General features: G+C 41.2%; 1 protein-coding gene across 1 annotated transcript; it reads right to left on the reverse strand.

The window, feature by feature from the left end:
• Window positions 1–2,249: 2,249 nt before the first annotated feature.
• On the reverse strand, window positions 2,250–8,742 carry LOC129845347 (piggyBac transposable element-derived protein 4-like). The gene is made up of 4 exons (XM_055913238.1): window positions 8,502–8,742; window positions 8,194–8,368; window positions 6,671–6,785; window positions 2,250–5,120 (listed from the first exon to the last, which is right to left on the reverse strand). Exons 1-4 carry the CDS (start codon window positions 8,502–8,504, stop codon window positions 3,227–3,229), a joined length of 2,187 nt encoding a protein of 728 aa, XP_055769213.1. The 5' UTR covers window positions 8,505–8,742; the 3' UTR covers window positions 2,250–3,226.
• Window positions 8,743–13,931: the final 5,189 nt, after the last annotated feature.

Raw genomic sequence — 13,931 nt, forward strand, 5'->3', positions numbered from 1 at the left:
TTGCTGAGGAAATTGTTTCATTTAACACATTTTTTAATAAGGCTGTAACATAACAAAATGGGAAAAAGTCAAGGGGTCTGAATACTTTCCAAAGAAACTGTAAGTGATTGAGGAGAGAGCATAATTGCTATATTCTAATTAAAACCATTGACCCATAAGGGAACATATGACCAAAGCAATGCGTGACCCATACAGAATTAAACAAATATTAATCTCAATGAGAAATATAATTAAATAAACAAACATTTGCATAACCAAAGACATGAAAACTGGTAGAGAACATTGTATTTAGCTAGGATTTCATATGGCCAGGAAGGTTACTGAGAATAACAATAGACAATAGTTAATGTTGCTAGTTTAGGGATGAAGATAGTGAAGGTTCATTATGTTAAAGATGTTTTTTATTTTGATGTGGAAACAATGTTTATTGGAAAGTAAAACAAAGAACTCTTCATTAAAACAATGATAAATAGCAATCCGTGGGAGAGTTGTGGTGGATATTATAAAATAAGGATCTGCTGGAGTCCAAGTCAAACCAAGATTCTTTATTTCTGAGCTCAGAGAGAATAACAGAGTTTGGTATATGAGATGGAAGGAAGTTCCATGCAATAAGGGCCCTATATAATACTGTACGCTTTCTTGAATTTGTTCTGGAAACTTGGGGACTGTGAAAAGACCCCCGGTGGCATGTCTGGTGGGATAAGTGTGTGTGTCAGAGCTGTGTGTAAGTTGACTTGTAAGAACTTTGATGATATCTCTACATTATGTACAATGATTCATGTGTTGCTTTAGCTTGAGATTAAGAATCAGTGGTTGACACCTTGCAAGTGAATGAAAACGTGCCGCTCTGTTCTGGGCCAGCTGCAGCTTTACTAGGTCTTTCCTTGCAGCACTGGACCACACGACTGGACAATAATCAAGATTAGACAAAACTAGAGCCTCTAGAACTTGCTTTTTGGAGTGTGGTGTCCAAAAATTAGAGCATCTCTTTATTGCAGCTAAACCTCTCCCCATCTTTACAACCATTGCATCTATATGTTTTGACCGTGACAGTTTACAATCTAAGGTAATGCCAAGTAATTTTAGTCTCCTCAACTTGTTCAAGTCACACAATTCATTACATGATTCAGCTGAGGTCTAGAACTTAATAAGGAATGATTTGTACCAAATACAATGCTCTTAGTTTTAGAGATGTTCAGTACCAGTTTATTAGTGACTTCATTAGCTGTGGTTGCTGATGCGTATATCGTTGAATCATCAGCATACATGGGCACACATGCTTTGTTTAATGCCAGTGGCAGGTCATTGGTAAGAATAGAAAAGAGTAGAGGGCCTAGAGAGCTGCCCTGAAGTACATTACACTTTATATGTTTGACATTAGAGAAGCTTCCATTAAAAACCCTCTGAGTTCTAGTAGATAGATAGCTCTGAATCCACATTATGGCAGAGGTTGAAAAGCCATAGCAGTCATTTGTGTCAGTGCAGCACATGTTGAGTGCCCTTCTCTATAAGCATGCTGAAAGTCTGTTGTTAATTTGTTTACAGAAAAATATCATTGTATTTGGTCAAACACAATTTTTCCCAACAGTTTGCTAAGAGCTGGCAGCAAGCTTATAGGTCTGCTCTTAGAACCAGTAAAGGCCGCTTTACCATTCTTGGGTAGTGGAATTACTTTGGCTTTCCTCCAGGCCTGAGGATAAAAGACTTTCTTCTAGGCTAAAAATATGACAGATAGGAGTGGCTATAGAGTCAGCTACTGTCCTCAGTAGCTTCCCATCTAAGTTGTCAATGTCATTATTGATCGATAACAATTTTTCCACCTCTCCCACACTAACTTTACAAAATGTAATACTTGCACTGCTTTTCTTTCATTATGATTTTTTAGTTTTTTTCCCCCATCATTCTTTATATCATTGATCTTGGCTTCCTAATAAGGTGTATTATTTTGTTGAGTTTGGTCACATAATTTCTCAATTTGCAGTACGTAAGCCAGCCAGACTTATTAGCCACTCCTTTTGCCCCAACTCTTTCAAACATACAGTTTTTAACTTCCTCATCAATCCATGGAGCCTTAACAGTTCTAACAGTCAGTTTCTTAACAGGTACATGTTTATCAATAATTGGAAGAAGCAATTTCATATGGTTCCCCACAGTCTGAGCTTTTGTAAGCCTTCTCCTCTATGTGCAGTCTCATGTGTTCTTTCAGGCTTCCTAAATGGGCAAAAGCTTTGCACCTGGGAGGAGTGGAAAGGCTTCTCCCCGTTGTGTATTATCTTATGTTGGTTGAGGTTGCTTTTCTGGTTAAAACTCCTTCCACACTGGGAGCAGTGTTAAGGCTTCTCCCCTGTGTCAATTTTCTCATGAGCTTTCAGGTTGCTTAATTGGTTAAAACTCTTTCCACACTGGGAGCAGTGGTAAGGCTTCTCACCTGTGTGTATTATCTCATTAACTTTCAAGTTCCTTAAATGGTTAGAACTCTTTCCACATTGGGAGTAGTGGTAAGGCTTCTCCCCTGTGTGTATTCTCATGTTTTTTCAGATCCCCTGACTGGTTGAAAAACTTTCCACACTGTGAGCAGTGGTAAGGCTTCTCACCTGTGTGTATTCTCTCGTGTTGTTTCAGGCTCCTTAATAACCTCTTATGGCTGCAACCCTTGTTCTCAATTTCCGCCTGAAGACATACCCTAATCTAACTGCCTGTAGCTCATGCCTAGAAGCAAGGATATGCATATTCTTGGTATCATTTGAAAGGAAACACTCTGAAGTTTGTGGAAATGTTAATTGAATGTAGGAGAATATAACACAATAGATCTGGTAGAAGAAAATACAAGGAAATAAACTTACGTTTTCTGTTTTTATTGTTGTAGCATCATTTTTCACATGTACTGGAATAGCCAAACAGTCAGATAGGATGCTGGGGACAATTTAGATGGAGAATACAACTGTACAGGGCAACTGTAGTTGTGCAAAGTTTTAGACTGATAACTTCAGGAATGGGTGAGCTACAAGACATTTAGCATGAAGTCACCCAGGTGTCCCACACAAGTTGCCCAAATGTACCCAAGTGGCCAAATTGGTGAAATGATATATAACTATATACAACAGTGCAAATAACTATATACAACATATCAAAAAGCAATTCTAACACACCAACAAAAAAAAATAAGAAAAAAATATATATATTATAAAAAAATTAAAAAAACAGGAGTAGAGTCTTTGGAGGTCCTCTACACAATATTTTGCTGTCTGTGCCATGTCCCATAGCAGTCTCTTTCTGAGTTAAAGCAGAGGCAAACTGAACACGTGGTGCAGATGATGGGGGACTTCATGTGACACAGAACACAACGACGCCTCCATGCTGTGGCCTTTTGTCCATGAGGCACAGTCATGCCTGCAGTAATGAACTGTGGCATATGAACACCACTGGAGGCAGGAGTAGAGGGGGCTGAGGTAGAGGGGGCAGAGGTAGAGGGGGCAGAGGTAGAGGGGGCAGAGGTAGAGGGGGCAGAGGTAGAGGGGGCAGAGGTAGAGGGGGCAGAGGTAGAGGGGGCAGAGGTAGAGGGGGCAGAGGTAGAGGGGGCAGAGGTAGAGGGGGCAGAGCGTGATGCAGTGGACTTTGTGCGATAGTCAGCAAGCTCCTGGATGAGCAGCTCCCTGAAGGCTAGCTGTGCGATGGGGGGCTGTCCACAGCTCTTCGCCATTTCCTTCTGCAGGATGAAGGAATTCACCACAGCAATGTCAATGAAATGGTAAAACAATGTCTTGTACCACTTCTTTGTCTTATGTAGAACATTGTAGTACCCTATCAGTGCGTCTGATAGGTCTACACCTCCCATGCTCTTGTTGTAGTCCTTGATGGCTGCAGGAATGGGGACATTTTTGGTGGTCCATGCACCCATGGCGTCTTTCACACGCCTACTGACATGGTCGCCACTGAAGGGCTTGTGAATAGTGGAGCACATCACCACCTCTCTGGTGTCCATCCACTTCACAAACAGCAGGCCATCTTCACGGATCCATCGCATGGTCCCCCGCTCAGCCCGCTTAGGCATGTCATTTACCTTGGTCTTCGGAAAGCCCACACTGTTGGTCCGAATAGTGCCACAAGCCCACACCTCCCGCTTCCTCAGGTCTGCAAACAGGGTAGGGCTTGTGTAAAAGTTGTCCACAAAGAGTTTGTAGCCCTTCCCCAGCAGTTGGAAATCCAATAACTCCATCACAGAGTCATAGCTAAGTCCTTTACCAGTCGCACAAGTGTTCTTCCCCTCATAGACAAAGAAATTGCATGTGTATGCACACCCAGAATCAGCCAAAACAAACAGCTTGTAACCCCACTTAGTTGGCTTGTTACGCATGTATTGTTTTAGGCCAATTCTGGCCTTTGATGCTACCATCCTCTCATCTATGGACAAGTTCTGTGCGGGCTGAAAATGGGTCTTGCAAGCCTCAACCATGCTGGCGTAGAGAGGTTTGACTTTGCAGAGCCTGTCAAACCGTGCGGTGCCTCTCCTCCTGTCATTCTCCTCATCAACTTCTGGGTCACTAATGTGAAGCGCCCGTGAGATATTTAAAAACCTTGTAGAGGACATGACAGTGGGGGGGAAAGGCAGTTGATATAGTGAGGATGTTTTCCAGTAATCCTTTAGGGTTTTCAACTTCACCAGCCCCATGTAAATTACCAGTGAAAAGTAGCAGAAAATGTCTGACATGGAAATGGGCTTCCATTCCTGTTTCTTTCCTGCTTGCTTCCTAGCCCCATACTTGTTAGTATTGCAAACAAGGGAATCAACAACTGCCGGGGTGAAAAACAGTTGGAAAAGTTGCATCGGGCTATACTTCGATGTCATATCGAGCTGAGGTCCGGGTTGTCTTTTAGGTCGGAAAATTGGAGCACGGGGCTCCACATCTTCCTCCAGCACAGAGTGCCATTGCCCCTCTACCTCTCTACCAGCAGGTTCCACACTTCCCTTCCTCCGCTTCTTTGTTACCCTCTTCCCACCTCTAGATGGCCGGGCGGGGGTAGGTGTGGAGCCGGAGACAGCAGGAGTCCGGCTGGATGAACCCGCTTCAGTGGGGGATGGGCACCATGGCAGCGGAGGCTCCCAGTCGGAGACGCTATCACTGTGAAAGAAAACATTTAAACAAATATTTGTATTGTATGAGCCTTTTCACATCACATAAAATAAACAGATTAAATTGTATAGAATACTTCACTAAGTTGAAGTGCTGTTCCATTCAACTGCGGCCATTGTTGTGGGCCTGTCCTCCCCCCAACAGCACCCAATGGCTATTTCATATGGAAAGTGAGAGGAGTAGCAGGCGCAGTGGCCATTGTGTGTGTGTTTGCTGTTTTACACTATTCCATTTGGGGGAAAAAAGGAAAATATATACATCTGACATGGAATATATATATATATATATATATATATATATATATATATATATATATATATATATATATATATATATATATATATATATACACACACACACACACACCCCCACCCAAGCAAACACACAAGTGGCCATGTGTGTGTGTTTTATGTTCGACTCCATTCTATTTGAATAAAAAATGGAAAATATATATATCTGACATGGAATATACACTGCTCAAAAAAATAAAGGGAACACTTAAACAACACAATGTAACTCCAAGTCAATCACACTTCTGTGAAATCAAACTGTCCACATAGGAAGCAACACTGATTGACAATAAATTTCACATGCTGTTGTGCAAATGGAATAGACAAAAGGTGGAAATTATAGGCAATTAGTAAGACACCCCCAAAAAAGGAATGGTTCTGCAGGTGGTGACCACACACCACTTCTCAGTTCCTATGCTTCCTGGCTGATGTTTTGGTCACTTTTGAATGCTGGCGGTGCTCTCACTCTAGTGGTAGCATGAGACGGAGTCTACAACCCACACAAGTGGCTCAGGTAGTGCAGCTCATCCAGGATGGCACATCAATGCGAGCTGCCGCAAGAAGGTTTGCTGTGTCTGTCAGCGTAGTGTCCAGAGCATGGAGGCGCTACCAGGAGACAGGCCAGTACATCAGGAGACGTGGAGGAGGCGGTAGGAGGGCAACAACCCAGCAGCAGGACCGCTACCTCCGCCTTTGTGCAAGGAGGTGCACTGCCAGAGCCCTGCAAAATGACCTCCAGCAGGCCACAAATGTGCATGTGTCAGCATATGGTCTCACAAGGGGTCTGGGGATCTCATCTCGGTACCTAATGGCAGTCAGGCTACCTCTGGCGAGCACATGGAGGGCTGTGCGGCCCCACAAAGAAATGCCACCCCACACCATGACTGACCCATCGCCAAACCGGTCATGCTGGAGGATGTTGCAGGCAGCAGAACGTTTTCCACGGCGTCTCCAGACTCTGTCACGTCTGTCACATGTGCGTGTGAACCTGCTTTTATCTGTGAAGAGCACAGGGCGCCAGTGGCAAATTTGCCAATCTTGGTGTTCTCTGGCAAATGCCAAACGTCCTGCACGGTGTTGGACTGTAAGCACAACCCCCACCTGTGGACGTCGGGCCCTCATCCCACCCTCATGGAGTCTGTTTCTGACTTTATATGTATATATATAAATCAAAAATATATATAAAATGAATATGCGACCATTTAAACAACTGCATTAGCATGAGAAGCAAAAACCTATTTTACTTACTGGTCTAAAAGTGGATCTTGTCCTTCCAAAAACATTTCTTCCGCGCTGGAATCATAACTGTGGTCACTCACTGAGTCCTCATCCATTCCTTCTGTGTCACTCTCCTGGTCAATTTCTGCAATAATATCATCAAAATGTTTATACTTGGACTGAGATTTAGCTTTTCCACTCTTAGTAGCCATGTTTAACTTTTTCAGATTTGAGAAGTTTGTAAAAGAGAACGAACTGCTGTGAAACGTAAACTACAGTGCGTCCTGTTTCCTTTCACCAGAGAATGAACTCTGTTGTGCACAGCTCCAGCATGATGGCTGTTTGTCCTACAAACGGCATTCACATACTGCTGGAAAGCCCAGCTCATTGGCTATCTAGCTAGGTTTCAAAACGATAGGTGGTCATTGGACCAAGACCCTTCATGGGCTAATTCAGGTGTTGTATAGCCAATACATCATGTAGAATGATGAAACAAGTTTGGTTGCCTTCTAGAGTGTCTGAAGATTGCACAGAAACCGAACTTGACCATGTTAAACAATGTTAGATTTCTAACAAAATTAGATTTCATAAAATTGTTTTGTTGCAAGTTGAGTCGGAATTCATGCAGAACGCTGTTTACAACATGGATGGTGTGAGGATATACAATACCATTCAAGAGTTCGGGGTCACTTAGAAATGTCCTTGTTTTTGAAAGAAAAGCTATTTTTTTGTCCATTTAAAATAACATCAATTTGATCATAAACACAGTGTAGACATTGTTAATGTTGTAAATGACTATTGTAGCTGGAAATGGCTGATTATCTACATAGGCGTACAGAGGCCCATTATCAGCAACCATCACTCCTGTGTTCCAATAGCACGTTGTGTTACCTAATCCAAGTTTATCATTTTAAAAGGCTAATTGATCCATTTTGAGCCTGTAATCAAACCCACAAATGCTGATGCTCCAGACACTCAACTGGTCTAAAGAAGGCCAGTTTTATTGCTTCTTTAAATCAGCATAACGGTTTTCAGCTGTGCTAACATAATTACAAAAGGGTTTTCTAATGATCAATTAGCCTTTTAAAATGATAAACTTGTATTAGGTAACAAAGTGCCATTGGGACACAGGAGTGATGGTTGCTGATAATGGGCCTCTGTACGCCTATGTAGATATTCCATAAAACAATCTGCCATTTCCAGCTACAACAGTCATTTACAACATTAACAATGTTTACACTGTATTTCTGATCAATTTGATGTTATTTTATTGGACAAAAAAATTGCCTTTCTTTCAAAAACGAGGACATTTCTAAGTGACCCCAAACTTTTCAACGGTAGTGTATATATAGAAATACACGTTTAAAATTTGTACCAATTGATTGGTGGAAAGAACAGGTGACTAAGTCAAACAAGATGTTTATTAGTCTGTGACAGCCCTACTAGTAAAAGATACCAGTCCATCTTCATGTCAACTAACAGAACTGTGCTGGTTGTCCTGGTAACAGATACCAGATCTATTGTATTTGTTCAAACTAAACTACAGCACTTACTTTGATGTGTCAAATCTGATCCTTTCTTCTCTCCTCCTCTCACAGTTCCACTCAGCCCCGTTGTTTTCCTGCAGTCCACCAGCTGCACAGACAACCTCTTCATACCCAGCAGTGAGGCGCTACCGGGAGAGGCATGACATGGGGACTCCGGGAGGGAGGAAGGGCTAGCATTGTCCTGGTAACCATAAAGAGGGGACAGACACATATAATTATGGATGCTTATGTCACTGTTGACATAAAGTGCTTTACAGAAACCCAGCCCAGACCCCGATAGAGCAAACTGTATACTAGACCAAACCAAGCTGTACCATCTGGTGTTCTGATCTGGAGAGACTCTTCTCTGACTCATCAGCATCAGGATGTTGTTGATGCTCCCCAGAGGATCCAGGATAGTCATGTCTCTCTCCTGTGTGAACGAGAACATCAAACAGATGGTAAACTTATGACCATCTATTGCAATTACATAGTGTTACAAGAGGCATGAATATATGTCTAAAAAGGGCCTAAATTAGCCACTTTAATTATGCTTTTTCTTTTTTTGTGATCAGTGGTATAAAGTACCTAAGTAAAAAATACTTTAAAGTACGATTTAAGTAGTTTTTCAGGGAATCTGTACTTTACTATTTTTGACTAATTTTACTTTTACTTCACTATATTCCTAAAGAAAATGATGTACTTATTACTTCATACATTTTCCCTGACACCCAAAAGTACTCATTACATTTTCAAGGCTTAGCTGGACAGGAAAATGGTCCAATTCACACACTAATTTAGAGAACATCCCCGGTAATCATCACTGCCTCTGATCTGGCGGACTCACTAAACACACGTTTCAATTGTAGATTGTCTGAGAGTTGGAGTGTGTCCCTGGCTATCCGTAAATGTAAAAAAAAAAAAAAAAAAAAACTAGAAAATGGCACCATCTGGTTTACTTAATATAAGGAATTTGAAATTATTTATATACTTTTACTTTGATACTTCAGTATATTTTAGACTTTTACTCAGGAAGTATTTTACTAGGTGACTCACTTTTACTTCGGTAATTTTCTATTCAGGTATCTGTACTTTTAATCAAGTATGACAATTGCGTACTTTTCCCACCACTGTGATGCAAATGTTAAAGTGCCTTTAAACAAAATGGGTTCATTTTGTGTCCCTTTAATATTTTAAGTAGAAATGATGCACTGTATATTATATTTTAAAAGCCTGTTATATTAGAATAAGTGCACTTTAATATAGACCACATAGAGAATTCAATAAATATTATTTTGAAGTGCACAAAATATATGTACCAATGGCAGATTGCCCCTTAAACAACTCCTACAGAACTGAACAACATATTAAAGTGCAGAACTTCAGTAGAATGCCCCTTAAAAACCACAGATTAGTTCAACAACTGCATAGTTTGTGACCCTGTTTTTAAGTCAGTACTCACTGGAGTTAATCGGATCTTCAGCCTCCGTTTTCACTCCCAAAACGTCTTCCTCCTCTTTTATTGAGATAGCCTCCTCTTCCTCTTTTACTCTAAAAGGTTCTTCCTCTTCTTTCACTACATTCTCTTCTTTAAATTTTACGGCATCTTCCTCCTTTTTGATTCTGAAAGCGTCTACCTCTTTTTCCACTTTGACAAACTCTTTCCCATATTCCTCTTTCACTGTAATATCATCCTCTTGTTTCTCCTTTTTCATTCTTCAAGCTTCTTTGCCTCCTTTCACCAGAGTTTCTTTCTCCGTTTAGATTTGTGCGTTTATGCTCCGGGAAATTAGCCTAGTGTAGTATCAATGTAACACATTTGTTAATTTAACAAGCAAATTACGTTTATAAATGAACCTGTAGATAGGTAAACAGAATTATGTTCGAAACACTAAGAGTAATATACACAAGAATGGTCTAAAGAGTTTTAGGTTTGCTAGCAAAGCACCGCGTGGTTAAACCAGAAGCCTTTTGTCGCTGTTGAAGAAGCCTCCTGTCCCGTCCACTAGAATATACGTCACGCAAGAAGCATCACCTGAAAAACTCGCCTTCTGCTGACTGGAGTGGGTAACGCAGTTTGGAAACAATAGTTACTACACTTTTGTATTGGAAAGAACGTCATAATAATTTAACAATAAGATGATATATTTTCTCTTACGTCTTACAAATAATACCGTCCTGTATACAGACGTAGAAGCTTAATAGTGTAATAATAATAGCGACCCTGGGTTTATAGTCGCGGAAATCAACCCTGCCGCACGAGCATGCTTTTGCGGCACAGTCGATAGCGCGCCGGACCTCGGGTTAGAAGGTCGAGGGTTCGAGACCTGCTCCCTACTGTTTCATTACAATATGAATATGTAAATGTTGAATAAATACTTATATGATTAGGTAGTGTTTTAATAAACATTTGCTCTGTTCATTTTTTACATTCGTTTTTATCTAGATGTGACGGTACTAAAGCCCCTTAAAGCTACGCTCTTTAAAATACAACTAATCCTGTAAACCAGGGGTGGGCAACTCCAGTCCTCGGGGCCTGATTGATGTCACACTTTTTCTCCCTCCCTAGCAAACACAGCTGATTAATCAAATTGCATTCTAAACTGAAGATCATGAATTGTTGATTATCGGAGTCAGGTGTGTTAGCTGGGGCTGGGGCAAAACTGTGACACTAATCAGGCCCTCGAGGACTGGAATTTCCCAACCCCGCTGTAAACAATAGAGCAAATGCATCACATTCAAATAGCACTTGATTATCTGTAGTGCTTTACACTGAGTCTACAAAACATTAAGAACACCTGCTCCTTCCATGACATAAACTGACTAGGTGAATCCAGGTGAATGATATGATCCCTTATTGATGTCACTAGTTAAATCCACTTCAATCAGTGTAGATGAAGGGGAGGAGACAGGTTAAATAAGGATTTTTAAGCCTTGAGACAAATGAGACATGGATTGTGTATGTGTATCATTCAGAGGGTGAATGGGGAAGACAAAATATTTAAGTGTCTTTGAACGGGGGATGGTAGTAGGTGCCAGGTGCACCGGTTTGTGTCAAGAACTGCAAAGTTGCTGGGTTTTTCCAGCTCAACAGTTTCCCATGTGTAGCAAGATGGTCCACCATCCTAACAGTGCCGTTTAAGATGAGGCAGGACGATTTGTTTATTCATGGCCTTATTTCTATTACAGCAAATTAGATGACTGCCAATCATATTCCATTCACCCTGTTCAATGTAACAGCGATAGGTTTAGACTACTACATGATACTAACATTTCCCCTATTCCCATCATAAGGTTGCTACAACCTAGCCTATGAATTAAGGTTTACAACGTAGGTGCACACTGGTCGAGAGAAAAATTAGAAAAATATATTGACACATTCAATACTGCCTTGCACACTCTTGCCTGCATCTAGCTGATATACAGTGTAATCATCAGTCGTAATCATCAGTCGCAACAGTTGCAAACGAGAGTTTCTATTTGACAAATTCAGGTATGTTTATCCCCGTTTTGTTCCGTTTAAGAAACGTTTTTCAACAACAATCGGCGGAATGTGTGATCTAACTTGAACTTTAAGTATCCTATATTTGATGTGATATATTCCTTACGAGACAGGATTGTGTCACGGCACAGATCTGGGGAAGTGTACCAAAACATTTCTGCCACATTGAAGGTTCCAAAGAACACAGTGGCCTCCATCATTCTTAAATGGAAGAAGATTGGAACCACCAAGACCCTTCCTAGTGCTGGCGGCTCAGCCAAACTGAGCAATAGGGGGAGAAGGGCCTTGGTCAGAGAGGTGACCAAGAACCCGATGGTCACTCTGACAGAGCTCAAGAGTTCCTCTGTGGAAATGGGAGAACCTTCCAGAAGACCAACCATCTCTGCAGCACTCCACCAATTAGGCCTTTATGGTAGAGTGGCCAGACGGAAGCCACTTCTCCGTAAAAGACAAAAGAAAGCCAGCTTGGAGTTTGCCAAAAGGCACCTAAAGGACTTTAGACCATGAGAAACAAGATTCTCTGGTCTGATGAAACCAAGATTGAACTCTTTGGCCTGAATGCCAAGCGTCACATCTGGAAGAAACCTGGCATCATCCATACGGTGAAGCATGGTGGTGGCAGTATCATGCTGTGGGGATGTTTTTCAGTGGCAGGATGGGAGAGGTTTAGGGTAACTGAAGGATAGGACTGGATGTTCTTCAGAGATAGATGGGAGAGGTTTAGGGTAACTGAAGGTTAGGACTGGATGGTCTTCAGAGATAGATGGGAGAGGTTTAGGGTAACTGAAGGATAGGATTAAAAACAAACTAAATATAACTATTGTAAAATACATTGTGTCCGTAAAATGTACATAGTATGTAGAAGCTGGACGTAGAAGCCTAATAGTTGTTGTGCATTAGTTTACTCTAATTAGGGGATGGATGGTAGGGTTAGTGGAAAACATATTTTTATATCCATACAGTGCCTTCGGAAAGTATTCAGGTTTTTAGAAATGTTTGCAAATTATTATAAATGTTTGCAAATTATACATTATTATCAAAATAAATACTTTATATACATAAGTTTTCAGACCCTTTGATATGAGACTCGCTCAGGTGCATGCTGTTTCCATTGATCATCCTTGAGATGTTTCTACAACTTGTGGTAAATTCAATTGATTGGACATGATTTGGAAAGGCACACAACTGTCTATATGAGGTCCCACAGTTCACAGTGCATGTCAGAGCAAAAACCAAGCCACGAGGTCGAAGGAATGGTGCGTAGAGTGCCGACACAGGATTGCTTTCATTGTGCATCTGTAAAAATTTGTGAGTGTTTTAGGTGACAAGCCAACTTTCTTTAGCCTCCTGAGGTTGAAGAGGCTCTGTTGCGCCTTCTTCACTACACTGTGTTCTTGGGGTCCTTCAATGCTGCAGAAGTGTTTTGGTACCCTTCCCAAGATCTGTGCCTCGACGCAATCCTGTCTCGGAGCTATACGGACAATTCCTTCTACCTCATGGCTTGATTTTTGCTCTGACAGTCTCATAGCAAAGGGTCTGCATACTTACTGTTATGTAAATAAGGTATTTCTGTTTTTTATCTTTAAGAAATTCGCAAATTTTTTATAAAACCTGTTTTTGTTTTCTCATTATGGGGTATTGTGTGTAGATTGCTGAATATGTATTTTTTAAATCCATTCTAAAATAAGGCTGTAATTTAACAAAATGTGGAAAAAGTAAAGGGGTCTGAATACTTTCTGAATCCACCGTACAAACATCACATTGAATATTCACCTCACTTTCAAAAAGCTCCATGAGGAAAATCTTTTAGATGTTCTGTCTTCAGGATGTTCTGGGTTGATGGCTGTTGGAGAGGGGAGGGGCAATTAAGTGAGCTGGGGGCCTTTTATTACCCTGCCTCTGGGAGCCTGTCAGCTTGTGACATGATGAGAGAGAGTGAAAGAGGGTCTACCTGTAAGATAGTTAGGAAAATTTAACAATGACTTGCAGGCAGTGGGTTCAGAATAAAAATGACAAAAAAATGAATACAAATTATACCACCACCCAAAAGAACACTTTAGAGATTGGAAGGGAAAAGGGGCATGTGCTCTACACAGGTAGAGTCCTATCTGTCCATGTTACCTTAAACAAAGCAGGCACTGCTTCATGTGGCCTCACCTACACTCACCTTAATAGCCCATATGCCACTGGGTGATAGAAATTGTCATAGTTTTAGGGCAACATTATGTGAGGTGTTATTATGTGTTGTTAGCGATGAGCTTTG

Source organism: Salvelinus fontinalis, unplaced genomic scaffold, assembly GCF_029448725.1.
Source record: "Salvelinus fontinalis isolate EN_2023a unplaced genomic scaffold, ASM2944872v1 scaffold_0283, whole genome shotgun sequence".
Lineage (NCBI taxonomy): Eukaryota > Metazoa > Chordata > Actinopteri > Salmoniformes > Salmonidae > Salvelinus > Salvelinus fontinalis.

What these genes read in the sequence shown, in the direction of transcription:
- LOC129845347 (XM_055913238.1), bottom strand. An exon ending in ATCAGATTTGACACATCAAA is followed by an intron (nt 6,786 to 8,193) that starts GTAAGTGCTGTA and finishes ATATTATTGCAG; the next exon opens with AAATTGACCAGGAGAGTGAC. An exon ending in CAAGATCCACTTTTAGACCA is followed by an intron (nt 5,121 to 6,670) that starts GTAAGTAAAATA and finishes TTTCTTTCACAG; the next exon opens with TGATAGCGTCTCCGACTGGG.